General features: G+C 37.6%; 1 protein-coding gene across 5 annotated transcripts in view; it reads right to left on the bottom strand.

Moving 5' to 3' along the window:
• Positions 1 to 21,752, bottom strand: part of CNTLN (centlein) — a 263,011-nt gene that overhangs the window by 102,980 nt on the left and 138,279 nt on the right. For 4 of the 5 annotated variants that reach the window (XM_030566562.1, XM_030566560.1, XM_030566563.1 and 1 more), the window contains 2 exons: positions 19,125 to 19,253; positions 1,518 to 1,618 (listed from right to left, as the gene is read on the bottom strand). In XM_030566562.1, the coding sequence (XP_030422422.1) occupies positions 1,518 to 1,618; positions 19,125 to 19,253 (230 nt within the window). The remainder of the gene's footprint in view (positions 1 to 1,517; positions 1,619 to 19,124; positions 19,254 to 21,752) is intronic. The other variant, XM_030566561.1, reaches the window with a different exon arrangement.

Below are 21,752 nucleotides of genomic sequence, written 5' to 3'. Positions count from 1 at the left end.
GAAAAAACAAGGTGAGTGATTTTTAAATCAATATTTTAAATCCTTACATTATTTCCTCCAGTTCAATACGTGTTTTCAGGGTAGATAAAAACTGATGATTTTTAAAAGCTCTTTTTAAAAAAACAGATTTTTTATTTCAAAAAGATTTCTTTGATTTTGCTTAGTTTTCTTTTGAAAAATCAACCTGTTTAAAATGACATATGAATTTAATACAAAATTATTAAAGCCTAAATTTATTATAATCTTTTAAAACATTTAAATAGAAAGTAAATACACTGAATCCATGAGTCTCTCAAAAACTTGGAAGTAATGGCTGCTTTTCTGTATAATCATGAGCAAAAAGTTAATTATCTAGTAGGTAAGCAATATATCATTCATCATTTTCTAACATACTAAAAATGTAAAATAAATAACAATCTGAAAATATTAAACTATATAATTACTTAAATAACTGTACATAGTTATGGTGTAGCCTCCTAAGTAGCAAAATGATGTATCAAATCGAATGTAAAGGCTCTATTTAAATTATGTTGATTTACAACTAATGGTTATATCAACCAATGAGAATGCATCTTTCTTTAGAAAATAACTGAAATAGAAATGGAAAAGTTGATTAAAATCAATTATTTAATTCGAGCTTTCCACTTAGCAATTTAAATCGCCTTGATTTAAATCAATCCACCCTGTCTGTTTTGATGAAAATAGGAACTAGAAAGCAGGTGAGAATCCAGCCACTTGCCATTTTTAGCAGCTGGATGCTTTCACAGATTTTTTTGGAACTGGGTGCCTGGTTGTAAAACATACGCTTTTTAAAAAATGTTACTTTATTTTGTTTTACCAACCTGGCCAACATTTCTGCAAAAATAGAAATGGAAAGCAGCCAGCAGCAGACAAAAAGGAAAAATTAGGCTACTCACTAATACTGCAGTTCCCCAAAACGGGGCTTCTTCACATTGAGACCTGTGGGATATCCCCACTGGTTCTGCTGAGCTTCAGAAACCTTCTAGAAAAGCAGTGACTGTCCAACTAAAATGAGTGCTCTTGAACCTCGCTGTAGTCCCCAGACATTTCAAGTAAAGCAGAGGGTGAAAGTAGGGGGATGAGGATAGGAACAGTGACGTGGCAAGGATACAGAAACAGAAGCAATCTTGTGGGAATCATTTTCATATATTTCCACCATTTTGGTTCCTGTCTAAATTAATTTGGTTATTGGGATGCCATAAACTTTCTAAATCTTATATTGCAGATTTTATAACATTTGTATCTGGACACTGCACTGGTCATCTTGAATTCTCAGGATACAAAGTTTTGGAAAACTATTTCCTTTTAGAATGAATGATTACTACTTTATGAATCATGTAGAGAACTAAAAAAGTGTAACTGTACATTTAAAAAAAGAACATATATGTGTCGGCAGAATTCCAAATCAGAAATTAAAAAAAATATTGAGAGAAAAGAAAACCCAAATAAAATATTTTCTGTCTAATCAAATATTATATAATTAGAATTTTTTTTACCTTCCCTTTCTTGTTGCAGACACAGATTCAGTTCTTGTATTGTAGCCTTATCCATAGATCTACGTACTTTCATCTGATCTAATTCTTCTTCAAGATTCAATCTACAAAATAGCATAAGCAAATAAGAAGGTATAGAGAAACAGCCAAACACATCCTAATAAAAATATGAAACAAAATTAAATGAAAAACATATCAAAATAAATATTACTGGCAAGGGAACATATATGATTTAAATACAGATGCTTTTGTTTTAGAATGTAGATACTTTCGTCCTTGCTACTGTAAGTAAAAACTGATATAACACAATTGCCAGTAAATTCACAAAACTCAGATATAGATTTTGCAATTTTACGTACATTAGTGGTTTCAGCTCCTCCCTTCTAAGTATATACATTCATATGGGGGGATCATATTTTCATTTATGCTGAAACCCCTTTATGACACTTTGACAAAGGGGCTTTAGCATCAATGAAAATTTGGCCCATCTATGTATATATGCACATATATGCACACATACAAGGGTATGAAGAGGAGGTGAAGAATACTAGGAGGTTTTCAAAGGGGATTGCAGCAAATGGGCGTGGCGTGAAAGAGTTTCAGGGATTGACAAAATACAAGTAAATGAATAAGAGAGGATTGAAGGGGATAGAGAAAGGCAGAGTTTCTGTTTGATAAATTTTAAAGTCCCTATCTAGCATAGGGTTTAGGCACATGTGCAGTCTCATTGAAACTAATGAGATTACTCATGTGCTTAAAGTTAAGAACATTCCTAGATGCTTTCATCAGGACCTACATGCTTAATTAGTGAAAGAAGGGAATGAAATAGATGTAAAACTGTATTTCTATATAGTGTAAAAAGCATTCAGAAGATGTATTCACGGATCGCTGCCACACTGGGAAGGGAATGGTTTAGATGAAATAATAGGCCTTTTACAGTTCTACTGCCCATGATTATATTGTTCATATACTTACTCAGGGCCACAAGTGTTGGGAGGTACAAATCATATCTCTATTCAGTTGGCATAGAACAGATTTCTAAATGTTTAAATTATCTGAAGATACAGACTGTTGCTTAGCCTTATCTCCTGGAAAAGACTGAATAAATTCAATATTCCGCTACTAGAATGTCACATTTTCAAACTTTTCTATTTTCGTAGTGATCAATTTTATGGCAATTGGCAGAAATAATAGAAAAAACAACTGATGGATAGTCTTTACATCTCTGGTATACAATACGCTCAGTATTGAATATCAGAAAATGAGGACGGCATGGAAGCAAATACAGTTAATGGTGTATCTTTTTACCATGACTGTTTGAAGACATATGTCTTTCCAACATCATTTATGAGGCCTTTAGTATACAGAGTAGATAGGAATCATTGACATGGGATGAACAAGACTTAAAATGAAGCAGCTCCCTTGGCCTCCATACCAATTGTTCCAAAACTATCTTGATAACTTAGAGTAGAAAATTGCAATGTTTAACAATATTTCCTGACCTGAAGTCTATTTAAGAGCTGCACACAAATGCTTTTTAACATGCTTGCAAATGTAATATGCAGGCACAACTATACCCTGGTTATTCTCCTCCTCCTCCCTCTGTTAAAAATGCTAATAAATAGAGCTCTAAAGAAGTGTTCATATATTATTTTCCAAGGGTTCTCAATGCAGGATCTTCTGCCAAACTATCCCCCACTGGTCCCCTTTTCAAGGCTCCATGTCATAGCAACCGTACTCCAGTGAAGTCTGGATAGGATTCTCTTCAAAGCCCATCCACATTGATTCTACATTGACCAAAGTGATTCTAGTGACAAGAGGCACTTTGTCTCCCTTCATCCAGAGATGACTGTACTGCCTCTGCAATCCTTTCACTCCAGGGATCAAAAATAAGCTGTGGGATAATGCAGAATACTAATCTACTGTAACCAGAAAGAAAGGAAGGCAGCCTCAAAGCTTAGATATTGTGAATAAGAGATCCCAGCGTTATTTTGGAAGAGAAGCTAATACATGCTGTGGCTATCATAGACAAGTATAAACATAAAAATATTGGATTGTTTGATATATTTTCAATTAAGAAATCAAACCCTGGAATAGAAAACCATATTGGGTTTTGATCTATCTCAAAGGCAGTTGTGTGTGTGTGGAATTCTTCTGTTTCACTGAACAAGTGGTGAACAAACGGCAGGGTGTTTATAGACTCTCAAAAGATCCACAGCACTAACAGAAGCTGAGAGGCTGACCCTTTGAAGAGTCTACAATAGTGTGAAAGAAGTCTCTCTGAAGAATTTTTTTGTACTAATGCCACCTGATTGTAGCTTGAAATGTGGAAGAGCTCTCAACTCAACGTCAGCATATGCCTCCTTCAGCTTCCAGCCACCAGCATCAAAAAAATTGTCAAAGCTGAACATATTCCAAAAGAACTGTTGGTTTTGAATATGACACAAATTTTGGGCCCATTCTTATTGTGGCAATAAAATCATGGGTTCCACAACTTTAGGATCTTTCCACGAATTTTGCTATATTTCTGCAATATTCCACAAACTCTAAGCTTTAATTAAATGAAAACAAAAGTAAATTTCTAACCCAGTAAATTTCTAACTTTTCTCCTTTGATGACAATACCAATCTTCCTTCTAATGTCACACCAGACTCTGAACAACTGAAGAAAAAAAAGAGATGCCACTTTTACACTGTTGATCTTCAGTATCCCCTCACCTGTCAGTCGATGGGAGGAACTGCAGCTCAAGTTATATCCTTGTATGGCATCACTCTATAAGCAATCCTATCATATTGCAATAGACATTCAGAAACATGAGAACCTGATAGTATTAATATTAAAAAGGGCAAAAGAAAAATTACTTTAAAAATCTTTGAGATAGTCTATTTTATACTTCATAAAATAGTAGTAGTAAAAGGGAATCTGGTTTTTGACTTTTCAGTTCAGCTTTAAGCATCTCATGACAATGTTAACTTGGTCATGTTGTACATATGTACTAATTTCCAGTGTTCTTTTCTACGTTTCTGTTTCAGTTGTTAAATATATGCCATGCCAGAAAATATACAGGATGCTCAATATTGCAGAGTTAACATTGCTCTAGGAACCCTAACTTCTCCCAGTTCCTACCTTTTTTATTTAAATTGCACAGCTTTAACACATTGCATTCAATGTTCTTATTTATTATTTGATCTTGTGGTGGCACCCAAAGGTTTTTAACTATACCTGACCGAAGCGGAATTTGAAGGAAGAGAAGGTTACAGATGAAATCTGAGATACTATTACATGCAAAGGAAGGAGCATAAAAGAAGGCACAAAGGTGGCTGCTAAGAGGAGCATAGAAGTGATGCAAGGACATGAAACACAATGCAAAATGGATGGGGGTGAGCTGGTAAAAGAAAAGAGCAGATAAATAGGGAGGGAAGAACTGTGAGAAGTCCTGCAGGAGAGCACATGAAGTTTGAATTTGATATGGCAGAAGAGGTGGAGCCAGTGGAGGGCTTCAAAGAGCAGAGCGCCATAGAAGATCAGGCAAGAAAGATGACCGGGTTTTAAATACATTACTAGAAGTGGCAAAGCAATTATCAGGGAGGCTGGAGAGGTTTCTGTGATCCAGATGAGAAATGTGGACCTGAAAAATGTTTTTCACTGTGTGGTTAGAAAAAGCTTGGATCTCAGAAAAGTTATAGAGGAAGAAATGGCTAGATTGGACATAGCTGGGATGTGCAGCTCAAAGAGAAAGGAGGAGTCAAAGATGATTCCCAGGTTATGAGCCTGGGGTAAATTCACACATTTATAGCTACTATTCTCCTAAAACAGTTAAGGTTGCTGCTACATTTTAAAGTCATGGTTATATTTGTTTTATGTAGTGTATACCATTACTCAACATGGTTTTAAACATTAAACCTCCAGGACAAAGACTATTACAACACATAAAAATTGTATGGGTTCTGTGCTAATGAATATTAAATACTGTAAACTATTTTAACAAATTATACTGTGCTGTAGATTGACATACTGAGTAGATAAAATCTGTAAGGGCATTCACGTTTCAAAGATCTGCACGTATAATCCTAATCACAGATAAACTGATTAAATAAATAGGCAAAGAGAACTGAATATAAATTCAAATTATAGGTTTTTTTTAAAAATTACACAAAATTGCATAGTACAGTCTCTGAGGGTATGCATAAAATATCTTGTCTCTGTATCCATGATAGACCTTAGGCAAAGGAGATTCATTACTAGTAATAGCCATTAGTAACCTAGATAAAAAGAAAATAAGTAACCATTCTGCTAAACTTTGTTAAATTTCATTAAATTCAAAGTCCACAATCATATCTCTAATGATAATACTCGGTAAGTGAACCATTTTAAAAGCTGTGATATTCTGGAGCTAATTAATAATTGCTTGGACTATAGCTACATGTGATCTTCACATGGACAAGTTTTTGTTTACCTGAATGCGATATAAACAGGTTTTGAAATGTGCCAAAATGTTGGTTTCTGCTGTGATCACAGATCTATTTACTAGTTATTTTTATTTCCTTTTACCTTTTTACAGTTTTACTATGCTAAAACATTCTTTGGAAAGGAAATATGCTGTTAATTATGTTCCACCCAAGATGGATGCTTCATTCACATATTAAGGAATATTGAAAAATGCCCCAAATATTTAACACAAACACATCAGAACAGAACAGAATTTAATTTTATATATGAAGTATCTCTCAAAGCTCTTTTGAAAGCAATTAGTATTGCCATGATTGTGTGCACACAACCTTGGTGAGCAGGATGCTGCTAAGCACAACCATCTCAGTACTTGAAACTACCATGGGGCCCAATCCAACTCCCATCAAAATCAATTGAAAGATTCACACTAAAGCCAATGGGAGTTAGATTGGGCCCTTCCAGAGAGAACAACTGTTATACAAGATACCTGGATTGTATCATGATTTTTCAAAAATAAATCTTGAGTTGATTCTGTAAAGTATTTATTTACATACATCCAATAGTGATGGGCAAATCGCATACATACGTTTGTCCAACAGCTTGCATATCAAGCCTGTTAGGTGAGTTAAACATGTCCATGAATCAGGGAATATAATGTATGACTAGCTGATTTTCATAACAAAACAGGGTTAGAAAAAGATTTCCAACTGCCACAGGGGCATTCCAACCAGTGTCTGCTTTTAAGACTCTCACTCAGCTTCTTTAGCAGGTATTTTACAGTTAATTCTAATAAAGACTTCCCTCAAGGCCAGTCCCGCCACCCCCACCTCAGATTTAGAGTTATTTCTACTCTTCTCCAAACGAGGGAAGGAAAGAATTGCCTTCTTCAGTACCAAAAAGCAAAATCACCTCTTTAAGCGTTGTCAAAACTTCTAGCTTCTGTCATAACCTTAGCCCCAGATTTGGACCTTAGCGTCCAAAATATGGGGGTAAGCATGAAAACCTCCAAGCTTAGTTACCAGCTTGGACCTGGTACTTGCTGCCACCACCCAAAAAATTAGAGTGTTTTGGGGCACTCTGGTCCCCCTGAAAAACCTTCCCTGGGGACCCCAAGACCCAAATCCCTTGAGTCTCACACCAAAGGGAAATAATCCTTTTTCCCTTCCCCCCTCCAGGTGCTCCTGGAGAGATACACAGACACAAGCTCTGTGAATCCAAACAGAGTGACTCCCCCTCTCCGTTCCCAGTCCTGGAAACAAAAAGCACTTTCCTCTTCACCCAGAGGAAATGCAAAATCAGGCTAGCAAATTCAACACACACAGATCTCCCCCTGATTTCTTCCTCCCACCAATTCCCTGGTGAGTATAGACTCAATTTCCCTGAAGTAAGGAAAAACTCCAACAGGTCTTAAAAGAAAGCTTTATATAAAAAGAAAGAAAAATACATACAAATGGTCTCTCTGTATTAAGGTGACGAAATACAGGGTCAATTGCTTAAAAGAATATTGAATAAACAGCCTTATTCAAAAACAAACTGCTGTCCCCAAACATATGGGCGTAGCTTTTCCAGGGCGTACACAATGGCATAGCATTCCTTTTCACTGACTGACCAGTGACTTTCCCTCTCAGACAGTTTCTTGCTGAGAAACACGACAGGATGGAAGTTGTGATCTGTTGCTTCCTGCATGAGCACTGCTCCTATACCACGCTCAGATGCATCCGTGGTTACTAGGAATGGCTTGTCAAAGTCCGGGGCCCTGAGTACAGGGTCAGACATGAGCGTTGCCTTAAGTTGGGTAAAGACCTTTTGACACTCATCAGTCCACTTAACTGCATTTGGCTGGGTCTTTTTGGTCAGGTCGGTCAATGGGACAGCGATTTGGCTGTAGTGTGGTACAAATCGCCTGTAGTATCCGGCCAAGCCTAAGAAGGATTGGACCTGTTTCTTTGACCGTGGGACAGGCCACTTTTGGATAGCATCCACCTTGGCCTGTAGGGGGTTTATGGTTCCTCGACCCAGAGTTGAAAAAATCCGGTTTCCTGATTGGTCCTCTGGTCAGGTGCTTCAGGTGAAAGAGACATTAACCCTTAGCTATCTGTTTATGACAGCTTCTCACTATGCACAATTAAAGATAAGTTTGCAGTATTTAAAAAAAAATAAATTTTTGGATGCTGAGAAAGAATATCAGAACAAAACAATACAAGGAATACTGTTCTGATTGGCCAGGACTCAAGGATGTGGATGTATGAAGCGCTGAATCATTCTGAGGCCCTTGTAGCATAATTCATGTCTAAAGTGCCTCAGAGTATACAAAACCTTAAATATGATTAATAATATTAACAAAATTATTAAGGAATTTTACTTGCTAGTTGTACTAAGACAGACCAGAAGTGAGACTTGACTTTTGAATCCAGTGAGCCAGAAGATCTACAGCGTAAAGCTGAATGGGCTCAGAAAAGTATGTCTACTCTAAATGTTCTGCAGAAAATGTCTTCATTTCTCTTTCTTTGTTTTATCAGGGCGGGAAACATTGAGCTCCATTTAGTCATGCAGAATGCCACTCCATGTGGCCACAACTTTTGTCACCTACAGTGGATTCTAGGGGGCGTGCATGAGTATCAGTGGGTGCTAATTTTTCAATTGTCTCACTTATCATTGTTCTCCTAAACCACTGATGATGACCCAGGATGTTCATTCCCTCTCTAATTTCTCATGTTTTGGTGCAAAAACTCCTCAATTCCTTCAATTCTCCATAACTGATTAAGGCACAGAAACCTGAGAAAACAGTGCTACTTCTTGTCCACCAAAATTTCAGTCTTTAGTTGACCTGTTATTTGTAAAAAAATACAACAAAACAAAAACAAACAAATAAACAAACAAGACACACACCCCCATCACCACAATTACAATAGTAGCAAAACCCCTCGAGTCACCATTGTCCAGGTAAGGTGGCACAACACTTTTAAATGATTCAAAAGACAATGATCTAAAGCATTAATACAAAATCCTTTTGGACCAAGAAACCGCAGCATAGCATTTGACCAATGTGTAAGCTTAGCCAGTTTTGAGATGACAAGCATCATAGCACAAATCAGAGCCATCACCACATAATCACTTCAGAAAAGAGCCACCAATCATAGATATAAGTACTGTGATCCACCATCTTGAATTATAGCTTTTGTTCTTAAAAACCTCATCTTCAAATTTTCCTTTTATCTCTTGAAGGTGACAGTCACTAGAGGCCTAGGAGAAGCAGCAGCTTTTAGTTCTGTAGTCCTGGAGAGCTTTGAGTGAAAGTTACTTTTTAAAATGGCACCACTGATGCAGAGATAATCAACATACAAACATGCACTCCAGTTTCTGAATATACCCACCTATATGTTTATACTTGGAGTACTTCTTTTTTAACTTCTGCACAAATGCTCATCTTCTAGGCAGCCTTTGTATCCCTATATACTTTCAGAAATAGTCAGGATGTAGTCTATAAGTCAGTTTGGTTTGTCTCAAAAGTTTTCATTTCATCCCTAAAAGGGCACCCCCAAACACTTTCTCGTTAAATCCTACCAGTTTTACTCACACTGAAGATTACCTTACTGTGCAGGTATTATTTATTGCTTCTAAATTTAAAAACACAGCTCCAGAAACTCATCCAGTTCTCTAGGCACTTATTCTCTAAAATTAAAAATTTCATTATAAACACAAGGACTGCCACTAAACATACTTGTCTCACTCAGCCCATCCCCTCTTCAACAGCTTTAACAAAGAGGAGGAAAATATGGGGTTTGCAGCATGCCTGGAAAGTTAACAAATATGGGTTCTGGAGGCTCCTTTCCAGAGAACTCCCTGACAGCAAGTCCCCCTCCAGCTTTAGCACCTCTGCTGTTTTCAACTATGGTAGTGTATCATGGGGGAGAGAAATGAGCTCCCACGTAATTAGCTCCCAAACCATTTAAGACTTTATAGGTTAAAACTGGCACACTGAATTCCAACCTGAAGCTTACTGGAACTAGCTCCACTGAAATGAATGGGACTTCTCAAAGAGCATGGTACAATTCAACATTAGTGAGGGTGGCAGAATCTGATCATAATCGTCTTGTAGCTCCATCTATGTGATACAAATGTTTTCTTAACTATTTTGAGAACAAAGTTAAAACTTGGGGAAGCTTTAAAATACATTCCACACACCTATTTCTTAGGTTTTGGTTTCATTCACAAAGAGACTAATCACAAATTCCAGCTCAAACCTTCTCCCCGGGCTTGGTTCTTCTTAGCATTCTCCCCAAGGGCTAGAACCTAGACTTTATTTGCTCAGAAAGTCACTTCCATCTCCCTTATAGCCAAAGTGAAGTTAATGAGTCCTGTCTAGTGCAATGAGTCAGCAGGAATCCATCAGCAGTTCCCTCCAGGCTTCCAATACCTGCTAACAAGGTAGATCAACAGTGGAGCCCCGCCACTATACTGTATTCTGCAGACAAATATCCTGCATGCAACATCAACACATTTTGATTACTATCAATAACTGGATGAAAGTCATCCTTTTTGTTCCAACAAAAGTCATCAGAGCACTAAGAGGGGTAAGGAAGCACAACACATGTCGCTGCATATACCATTTCTTCATTTATTTCTTCCTACTGTGCCACAGTATTGGTTAGCAATTTTGAAACCCTTAAGGCTGCACTCCTTTGGAGCACTCTTCACAAACACTACATCCCTTGGTACAAACAAATCCAGTGGTAGCACTTGGAGAAGGTGCTGACAGAGTTCAGATGGCTGCCTAGCTGAATTCAGTCAGGAAGGCTTCTCTTCTCTTAACCTCAGAAGTGGCCATGACTCTAAGGAAATTAGCCTTAAATTTGATTGGGCAAGGAAGAATTGCCAAGCTGCAAGGTAAGCCAAATGCAGGAAAAGGTCAGTGCAGGAAAGGATGGCTGAAGAGGCTTTTTAATCTTTTAATGGGGAGCTTATTAGAGAATGAAGAGGAAATGGGATTTTCTAAGCTGCTGCATCCAGAACAAGTAGGTCTTCAGTGTCCTCTGGATGTGAAAAGTGTGCCAGAGAATTTCCATCCACACTGAGATCTTAGGTCAGATGGTGGAGGAGGGGAGCATCCTAATTAAGACTTGTTATAAGGAAGACAAGACAAAGTGAAAAGCACTACCTTTTTTCATAAAAGAAGAGGTCGGAGGTGTAACAATCTTGGGGTTCACTAAATAAACCAGCGAATGAGAAAGGAATAAAACTTTAATAAAACAAACTGGAGAACATCTCTGGTGAACTGCTGCACACAGTCATGCAATGTTCCCAACCCCCGCCTACAGAGCACATCTCCAAATTCCCACACTCACAACACTATCCCTTATGAGGGAGTGTCTCCAAATCATAATCTTTCATAAATATATCTCTGCAGGAGGATTGTATACCGATGTTGCAAGCTCCTCCACTGTTTGGAGAGAAGTCACTGCTACTATCTGTCAATGAGTCTTCTGATAGGGGAAAACTCTACTCTGTTGCACTAAGGTACAGCAGGACTAATTCCACTCATTTCAATGGGCTAGGTACAACAAAGAAAAATTTCACCCTTAAAAATCTTTAAACAGGGGTCACAAAATAAGATGGACAGGGCTGACACACCAGTATGCTTGTATTGAATTTTTCTTGTACCAAAAAGTTGTTAGGGCCTGAGACAGGCCTGAACCTGATCTGACTTTTCAAGAATCAAATAATATTTTGACAAAAAAAATTGCTTTGTTCCTACAATGGTATGATTCAGGAATATTTGCCTGCAAATAGCGTGTCTGTATATTTGTCTGTCAACTAACCGCGTTGGGAGTTAAGAGCAAACCTTGGAGCTGGTGTTTGATTTAGACTGTGTGAGAGAGCAAAATACATTACATATGTTTGGGAATAGTACTAACAAAAGACAGAGTAAAGCAAAAAGTACTAGCAGCACTTACATTTTAGGCACTTTCAAACTATCCAGGATGATTTACTGGTATTCATTTCAGGAAGAAGATTTTAAACCTACAAAGTTTACACAAAAAATTGCAGTCCTGCTTGTCCGAGGAAATCTGGTATTTAACTATACAGATTCCCTAATCTGTCAATCTTCATTTCTTACATTCATGATCTAGAAACATATGTCTATCATTCTTATTTCCAGACCCATTCATTTATTGATGGATAAAAATAGCAGGAAGTGATATCTACGGGTGTTCAGTAAAGCCTGTCTGATTTATAACATCTATCCAGCACAGAGCGATGACAAAAATTGTCTCCCACCCCACTGTCCAGTCACACAATGAACAAAGAGAGTAGTCCTATGGCTGTCAATAGTTAGTTGTGTGTGTTAAATTTTGTATTAATAGTTGCTGGAAAACCAAAGATGTGCCAACAATTAAGGATTAAAATAGCAGAAACATATAGCATCAATTGAAGCTTACAAAAGGATGACAGAAGACAGAATTTGATGCCTAGAATTCCATCTGGTAACCAATCTTCTTTCTTTCCTTATCTACCTATGCCCCATATGGTCATGATGTATGGGGTGCCAGGCAAAATTTGAGAGAGCGGCATTGTGCAAAAGTGTGGTGAGTACTGCAGATTTCAGTTCCTGCAAGAAAATCGCAGCCCATGATTTTCTTACAGCCTTAACTATATGTTTAATCATTTAATTTGTACCATTTTTCCTTTCTTAGTATACTTGAATTTATATATCAAAAAGTGTCTAAACAGTGGGGGGGGGGGAGGAGGAGAGAGAGAGAAAGAGAAGATAATCCAACCTGAAACTATATTCCCTTTAGGTGGAGGACAGAGTGCAAGGTTCAAGGCAGGAGAACAGGTGCAAGAGGCATTCACTTGCCCACAAACCCACACAGAATAGGAAGATCCATGCAGCAAGGATCTTCTTCTGCATATGGATCTAGAGAGAATTATTTCTCCCTCTTAATGTTTTTAGCCCTTCAAAAAAAATCAAGAACCCATTGTAAACTGACACTGTGCTGTCTTCCAGAGTCTGCAGACAGAAACTGTCAGTATTTCTGCCCCCTGTTTTTGTATGTGTGTCTGTTTTTTGCCTGAGTATCAGCAGGACAGTGAAATTAACAGATTCTGGACCAGTGTTGGCAATTTTCTGGGAAAAACTAGTTTAGGACAGGCTGCTAGAAAATACTGGATTAAACCCATTTAAAATCAGGAAACTGGTGGAAATAATTGCATCAGCATCCAGCAAGTCCAGGAAGCACAGAATGTGTCTTTTCAAACTCTGGATACATCCATTCAAAACTGACAAATAGGCTCAGTTTATCTACCTCGTCAAACTTTATCTTCTGCTACGGAATGCTGCATGGTCAAATGGAGTGGTAGTCTGCAACTCCACATGCTTCAAGCCTACAACTCTGCATTACTGATGTTTTCATATAATGGAATATATTTGACATTTACTTATATACTACTCAAAACTGAAATATAAGTCATGACATATAATTTTCTTGAGAAAATACTGAACCAAAATGTACACACGTTCCAATGTTCAATAATATAATTACATGCATTAGTATTGCACTGACTGCAGTTTTACTTTTTATTTGTACAACCCTAAATTAATCTATAAATCTACTGCATTATGTAACTACAGTCTGAATATGTACCTAAAACTAAGTATAATGTGGTGTGCATTAATTATCCAGTTTTAAAAATAGAAAATGCCTTAAAATGCAACTAACTAGTTTTCCCCAATGCAATAAAAACCATGATGTTACCTGGTAAAAACTACTGCTGGTAACTACCATGCCATCCCTGTTCTGGAGAGGCTATCCACTTACCACAGCCTCTTCACTTACGGCAGCCTTTCGCCCAGGTGGTATGATTTACAAAAGAATAGATTGCCTAGCACTTGCTAGGATATTGCCAGATAGTTTTCCAGATATGATAATAAAGTTTTGGCCTAGCTAAACTCCTTTCCTGGTATCTAGTCTTGCCCACAACAATGTCAGAATTCAGGTTTCCCTTGCAGACTTAATTCAGTCTCTTTATGCATATGCATTATAATACAGTCTTTAATTACATGACCGCATACTATTTTTTCCACAGAAACACCTGCCTCTTCAGATTTGAAGCAGAACTAAAACCCTGTTAAGGTTGTTTAGGGGGGCTTAACAGGACTACGTATTTTCAACAAAAATCAGCAGACTGGCTAATCCCCTATCATTGCACCAAGAAAGTCTGGATAAAATAAGAGAAACACTAAGATAAAATACTTCCAAATACAGATTGAGACCACAGTCTATCTAGTAACCAGGACTTAATAAGTAATTGCAAGATCTGGTGGAAAATTGTGACAAGAGTGCCAGAGAAGGCTTAATAATGTAATGTAGGTCATTAATCCTATCAGCCTTGCCAGATCACTCTCAGAACAAAATAGTAATATATCTGCACCAGTTCGCTGATATTGTTTATTGCTGAAATATAACTGGCAATTTATTTCAAAAATATATAACAATATTATTGGTAAAAATGAGCTATTGGAGTAAAATATTCAAAAATGCCTAAGTTACTTTCAATGGGATTTAAGATCCTAAGTGAATTTAGTACTTTTAAAAATTTCACTCTCAATCAATGCAATTGTCACTTTTTTTGACCAATGGATATCTTACCAGATAATTTTTAAAAATTGTTTTTGTTGTTGAGCACCAATCATGCTCAGCTACAAGTTGGCTAGCTGCAATATTTGGACTCAAACAGAAGAAAAAAAACAGAAAAATTAACTTTACTGAAAGCAAAACTAATTTTATTGCTACTGATTTTTAGCTGGATTCTGCAGCCATTTTTGCAATGAGTAACACAAGTTGTGCCAGCGTAAGCAGTGATTACTTATACTGAATGTTAACCTGCTCAAGTTTTTCAGTTGTTTTATGCAACTTAAAGAAAAGCTAATTTTTGTACTGACACTATGGTTCATGCTCCCCAGTGAAGTTTGAAAGGCAACTTGAATACTGTGCTATTTGACTTAGGGTGGAAGGGAGTGATGAAATCCCATATAGTCTCTGCTTAACTTTACTGGGCTCATGTAGATCCTGAACATGGAAACAGGAATTGCTTTTGATGTCAACAGCAATATAATATTTGAAGAGTATCTCATACTTCATGTGGGATAGTGACCACAGCACTATCAAACAGAACAAATAAGGGGCATTATTCATCCTACCTCTAACTCCATTGACTTGATTTGGCCTGTTAACTTTTATAGCATTACTGAAATGTTATGAAATTAACATCCAATAACAAGAAAAATAATGAAAATATATTTCAGTAATTTAGATGACAGACATACTGTAAATTTAGGTTATTCCAACTGCCATATTTTTTGTTTTTTCTCCTGTCCCTTCAGTTCTGAAAAGAGGTTAGCACCTGATATCTCTAGGATTCCTAGCTTTTCAAGGACAAGGTGCATTTGTTTCTAGCCTTGGTAGTTTACAGGATACCAGGCATAAAACCTGTCAAAGTTCAATTGGACTAATGGTGCTTTTTTGATACTGATCCAGGTCTCACTACAGTAAGTCTCAGATCTCGGACCAATGCAATTTTTTCATTCCGGAGGATGGAAAGGATGAGGTTCTATAAAGCATGAATTGTAAAATGTGGCTTTCCATCCACATCTGATACACAGTTTGAAGTCTGAAATAATGTACTGTATCTTGGAAGAAAGTGAATAATGTTTTTTGAAAATGACAGAGGAAGAAAACAAATAAAATTGTCAATGAAAATATTTTCTGTATACACTGAGAATTCTTCTTTCACCCTTTTAGGACAGAGGTCAATTACAGTAACAGTGCAAGAATCCCCATCCCTCCAATGGAAAAGGGTTAAGAAGGAGATATTCATTACTGGAGAAATACATGCATAGAGAACCTGAACCAACAGTGCGGTCCCATGATTATTGATTTTACTAACTAACTGTAAAATCTAATAATAGACTGTAATTAATGTTGGAATAGACATTCAAAGGCTCAAATAGCACTTATGTCTATAATTCCTATTAAGTTCAATGGCCCTTACAGGCAGTGTCTTTGAAAACCTACTCCACTATTAATAATAAGTATGTAGACAGCACAATAAACATACACTATTCTTTACAAAACACAGAATAAACCATGCATCCTGCAGGCACAGTGACGACCATGATATATTCTTACAACTAATGCAGGTATAACAATAAATACATGGAACAACAGGCCAAATACTGGATTAACAAGCACGCAGAAACAAAATATGTCTTGTTTTATAGGATTAGGACAGCAAATATTGCATCTGTAAAATTGTTTCAGAATAGTTTGTAAGAAAAGTATGATAGTATAATAGATTTCAGGAAGAAAAATGAAAAAATTCATATCCACCTCAGCTTTAGAGATGGCTTTATAAGAGATCAACATATAGATTCATAGTGATCAACATTCTCAGCCTCGAGTATTCTGCACCTCATAAACCCAGAAAAAAACCAAACCCTTGGTCAAAAACACTTTGACCAAGACTTTCAAAAAACAGGTGTCTAAAATTCAGCTGCTACGTGCTTACTTGCTGGCATGAATAAATGCCCAGTTTTCAAATGAGATGAAAATTCAGCAACTCCCATTACAGTCAATGGAATCATCATATACTGACTCTGATAAGGAGGAAACTTAAGAAAGAGGCTACCTTCCAGACTTCAGTGATGTGTGACGTCCTATCATATCCTAACATGACTCTTGTCTTACTTTCAGGGCATGGATCATGCTGCAGGAGATTTATCAGGCCTGTACACCCCTTTGTGGGATTATTGCAGAGTGGCGTTTGGTATTTATAGGCCTTCATACAAGATTGAAGCCTGTTCTGTCATTTGTTCCCTCACTGAAGGATTTCCCAAAGTAGAACAGTTTTTAAACCAGTTTAGTTAAGCAAATGGAAAAACCCTACCTAGATACTCATACTTGAATTTAAGAGTGGCTTACTTAGATCTGCTCCTAATCAATTTAAGCTAATTTGATAAATTTGGTCAATTAATGTGACCATACAACCTTTTGCACTAGTTTAACTACATCAATTTAGATAATTGGTGCACCTCTGCATGCACATAAATTTTTATCCAGCTGCTAAAAGAAATCTGAATCTGCAAATGAGTCTCTACCCCAGGCAGAATCACAAAATTATACAAGACCCCATCTTGAATACCTTATTTAGGCATACTCAGTCCTCCAAATGGGAATTTGCTTGAGTACAGTTGAATGAAATCAGAACCAACACTGAATAAGAACCTCAGGATGACACGCAGAAAGTAGGAAGTATTTTTGTTTATTCTTTAACTGACTAACAAAAAACTAGCCTTCAAAATCAGCAGTAAATCACAACAAACCTCTTCAAGGGAACTCATCCCCAATCTCCTCTGGACCACATGCTCTCCAGAGACCAGAGCAGCACACTAGCTATCTGTCAGGTATCCAGCAGAATTTAAGCTTTGGTTTTGACCTATAAATCCTAAACAGAAATGAAGCCAATTCTCTATGCTATTTTGCCACAGGTGTGGTCAGTGGAGGTACCAGACTTGGAACTTGACTGATATAGGAGGGAGAATATAGCTGGCAGGGCATTCCCCATGAACGCCCCTCAGCTTTAGAACTCGCTCCCCTTCTGATCTGAAATAGTCCAAGTTGATTCACTACCAGGGCATGCACGAGGCATGAGCCATTTGTTTTTCCTACCAACACAGGGCTTTGGTAGAAGATTTGTAATATGTTTTGGCTAGTAGGTTATTTTTGGCTGTGGTGGATATGGTGATTAGTGGTTGAAGGAAAATTACAAGAGCAATTATATAGTTGCATCTTTAACTGTCAGAAAGCACCCAGAATAAGGGATAGGTGCTCCTTTCCGGTGGATGTGCATAAAGATCAAAATAAATAAAATAAACAGGCACTATGACGGCCATGATATAAATAGCTCAATAGAACTAGGAAATAAGATGAAAAGATAAAATGCTGAGGTGACACGAATGATTTCACCAGAGTAGGCAGTAAAAATTAACAATACAAAGTTTCATGCAGTACTTATACTGGCAATACTGTATGTAGGATGTGTGAGCTGAACACATGCACTTGTACATGGACTCACCTACCTATGATAGAGAATTTTAAAAGCTGAGACTTATTAATTTAGCCTTTCTGGTAAGCTCCATACAGTGCATATATATATGGAGGCAAAATGAGAGAATAATTTTCATTAATGTTGTCATACTGACAAACAAAAGCTTACTCAAAGTTTGAATAAAAGTTCCTTATGTATCTTGATTGTTAAACAACACGATCAACTTGACTTAAAGAAATTGTTCAATAGCATGAAAAGGCTAATTATGTTGTACTAACTTCCCTTTGTCTAGTATAAAAGGAAGTTTTCTTACTTTGCTAGGCTGAGTATAATAGTCTATGAATTTTGAGATCAAAGAAGCAAACTTAATGTTTTCTAAAGTAAGAGTTTCCTTCACCAAGTTTTATACTTATTGCAGCTAAAAGAGCTGTGTGAAGGGATCAGCACTAAACCCAAAGGACAGGCAGTGCACAGCAAGAAAGAGAGCAACTCCCTCGTGCTTTTTGCAGGTCACTATCAAGGACTGTGTTAGCAGATCCACACCAGACCCTTAACAGGCAGCTCTGCTGCTACCAGTAATTAGCTTGGACAGCTCTGGCTCCAAGGCTACACCATAATGAGCACAGCTGGGATTAGTAGGACAGGGCAGGGAACCAAGAGAGCAGAGGCATTCTGCACTGCATATGTATCAAGGAGATCAAACAAGGATGGCTGGCTAGGTTATCCCCTCACCACCTCATTCCAAAAATGAAGCACGGCAGTGTATAAGATACAGGCTAATGAAGAGCGACACCTCCAACAGATGAGAGCCACATTAATTAACACAATCCCTAGATCATGTAACACAGTTTCTGTTAGTGCTTGCAAACTTGTAACTTGTCACTGATTTAAGAAAAAAAATCTGATGTTTTTTCCCCCCTTTTTGTTTCTGGTAGAAGATAATGGTTTAATCTTGGAATTCTGTAAGGAATTCCTCTGTGTGGCGCAAAGAGAAAAAGCTTCAGAAAACAAGCACATTTCTCCATGTATATATCATTTAAAAAGGAAACTCACTTTTCAATCAATAGCTTTTTATGCTCCCTTTTGAAATATGCCAGCTCGTTCCAGACAGCATCAGAATCTTCTTGGCGAAGCCGGTGGGGATCTGCACGCTGGTGTTTGCTTTTAGTGTTTTCAGTTCTGCTAATAAATGAAAATATTTTTATTTTAAACATTTATTTTAACATTTTAAAACTGACAAGAAAAAAAAAGGTGGCTCCATTCTCAGTCACACACACACACACACACACACACACACACACACTTACTTGAAATTGCTACATCTAGTGGATGTAATTCTTGTATTTTATTGGATAAGAGTCCTAAAATCTGGTGTATCGAAATTAAAGTTCCAATTAAATAGCTTCTGAAAGATAGCCTGCTGGTATGGCAGCACGCTCTGAACTGATGTGTGGCAGATCAGTGTCTCCCTCAGTCAGTCAACAGAGAGAAAGTACAAGGTGACAATGTTGTACACAGTCTCCAAAAAGGTTATGAGCCACCAGCTCTCTAGTACCTCCTGTCAATCAATCTATAAGTGGCACAAGTATCCAGTCTTAGAGCAAGATGACAGCCCATTCTTGTTGATAAAGCATGGGTGAGAAAGAGAGATGCTGAATTTAGGGGAAACACAGGAAAGAAAAGAAAAGAAATGATTTCAAAACTTCTATTTCACTTAAATGCCCTTACTGTGAACTAACGATGATGCCAGGGAGAACAATTAAATAAAACTATTCCTGCCGGAAATGCTTTTCATTCTCACTGTGTGCCAAATTCTTATCAAGGCAAGAATAACCTACAAAAGAGTGGAAGGCCCCACCATCCCTGCAGTCACTGATATCAATGGAAGTTGATTGTGCAACTGACAAGAGAATTGGACTCCATCAGCTGCCATCCAAACAGCAGGTTCTTGAGGAATCAAAGGAGCATTAGGCCTCTACCTTTTACAGAGAAACAGAAATTGCATAAGGGCTTGATTTTGAGTTGTTCCTAACACACAATTTAAATGTCAGGAGTGGTTTGGGGTTCCTTGTGATAACAAATAATGGTTTAATGTGTGACTTTCTTAATTTTTAACCCACTTTAAATTTCTACAGTTATATCATGGCCATTGCTATGCCTTTACTTTATAGACACTGTTTATAAACTCCATTCAGGAGGACAAGTCACAGGGCTTCATCCAGTACCCTTCTCTATAAATCAGCTGGTACGAGTTGCTATAGAAGCAATATAACTTGTAGCCAAGAATATTAAGGTTGCACTGAAACTTGAGTATCCTGAATATGTTCCCATTTAGCCAACAGCGGGCTTCATTTATTTATTAAACAGGAAGTCGGTACTGGTAAAAGATGCTACCCTGACCACAACTGAAACCGAAGTATATCCATTGGCCATATATACAACAGTGAATGGACCACCCCTCTGACTGCCGCAGTGTACATCAAAACTGAAATTAAATTTCTTTACCTAAGGACATGAAAATAGTTCAGTGTGTGCATCCTTTCAATCCTTGCCCTCTTTGTTGATTCTGTCACCAAGGATGTCTCTTAGACACCTGTATATTAGTTACTGGGCACAGACCATCATGTCATTTCATCAGCTACCATTCAAAACGTTTCAGTCACTGCAACCTGGACTGAATTTAAAACAGTCACCTCGAGGTTAAAAGTTCTGCATGCTATTACTAAAGAATTGAATCATCTCAATCTTAGTTTAAACAAAGTTATATGTCATTTGTTTTGATCTTTCAAACCTCCTTCCTCCCCCAGAGAAAAAGTACTGAATAACTTCATAAATCTTCGAAATTTTCATCTTGATAAGTTTTTACATTTTAAATACTCTGCCTGCCTCCCTAGAAATGCTAGAGTATTGTGCAGGAGTGAGAATCTACTAAAGTGGGGTAGGGACAGATGAATTGGGGATATACCTGATACCTGATTCTCAGTTACAGTAAGACCCCTTCATATCACTCTGGCACTACAAAGCAGCCTTAGAAGTGAGAGTAAATTATATTTACACGCATTTTAAGGTCTCTTTACTTGGTTAGAGAGGTGTAATGGAGCCTTAGAATATGTCTACACAGCAGTGTAAGCCCAGGGTTTGAATTCAGGCTCAAGCCTAACTCTCCTTCTGTCTACACACAAATAACACTAACCTAAGATTCCAGGGCCCCACAGATTGGAGGGTCCATGCCTGAGTGAAGTCAGGACCCAGGGTTCAAGTTATATTGCTTTGCAATGTAGATGCAGCCCCATTGGACTCATGCTCTGAAAGTCTGCCAAAAGTATCCCACAATCCTTAGTGTAAACTTTCTTTGTCTTCTGGACAGCCAAGTTTGGCGGATAGTCAAGTTTTCCCAGAAGTCAAGTTATGCCACGGACAAAAGGCTACAGAGGCCACATTTTGGGAGGGCACTAGAAAGTCTGGCATATGGGAGATTGGACTTGAGCCCACATAAAGCAATACATATGTTGGAGCTCCAGTTTGGGACCCAGATTTCAACAATTCCTAACCAGGCCTAGGTTAACAAACCTTGGCCTGCTAACTCAAGTTCTACTAACTTGGGCTCACTCTGCAGGGCAGACAAAATCCTAATATCAATGAGAATCTGACCATGAATCTTTCATTAGACATTATCTGGAT

This window comes from Gopherus evgoodei, chromosome 6 (genome assembly GCF_007399415.2).
Source record: "Gopherus evgoodei ecotype Sinaloan lineage chromosome 6, rGopEvg1_v1.p, whole genome shotgun sequence".
Lineage (NCBI taxonomy): Eukaryota > Metazoa > Chordata > Testudines > Testudinidae > Gopherus > Gopherus evgoodei.
The sequence above is the reverse complement of the archived record's forward strand: the minus strand, read 5'-3'. Positions and strand labels throughout refer to the sequence as shown.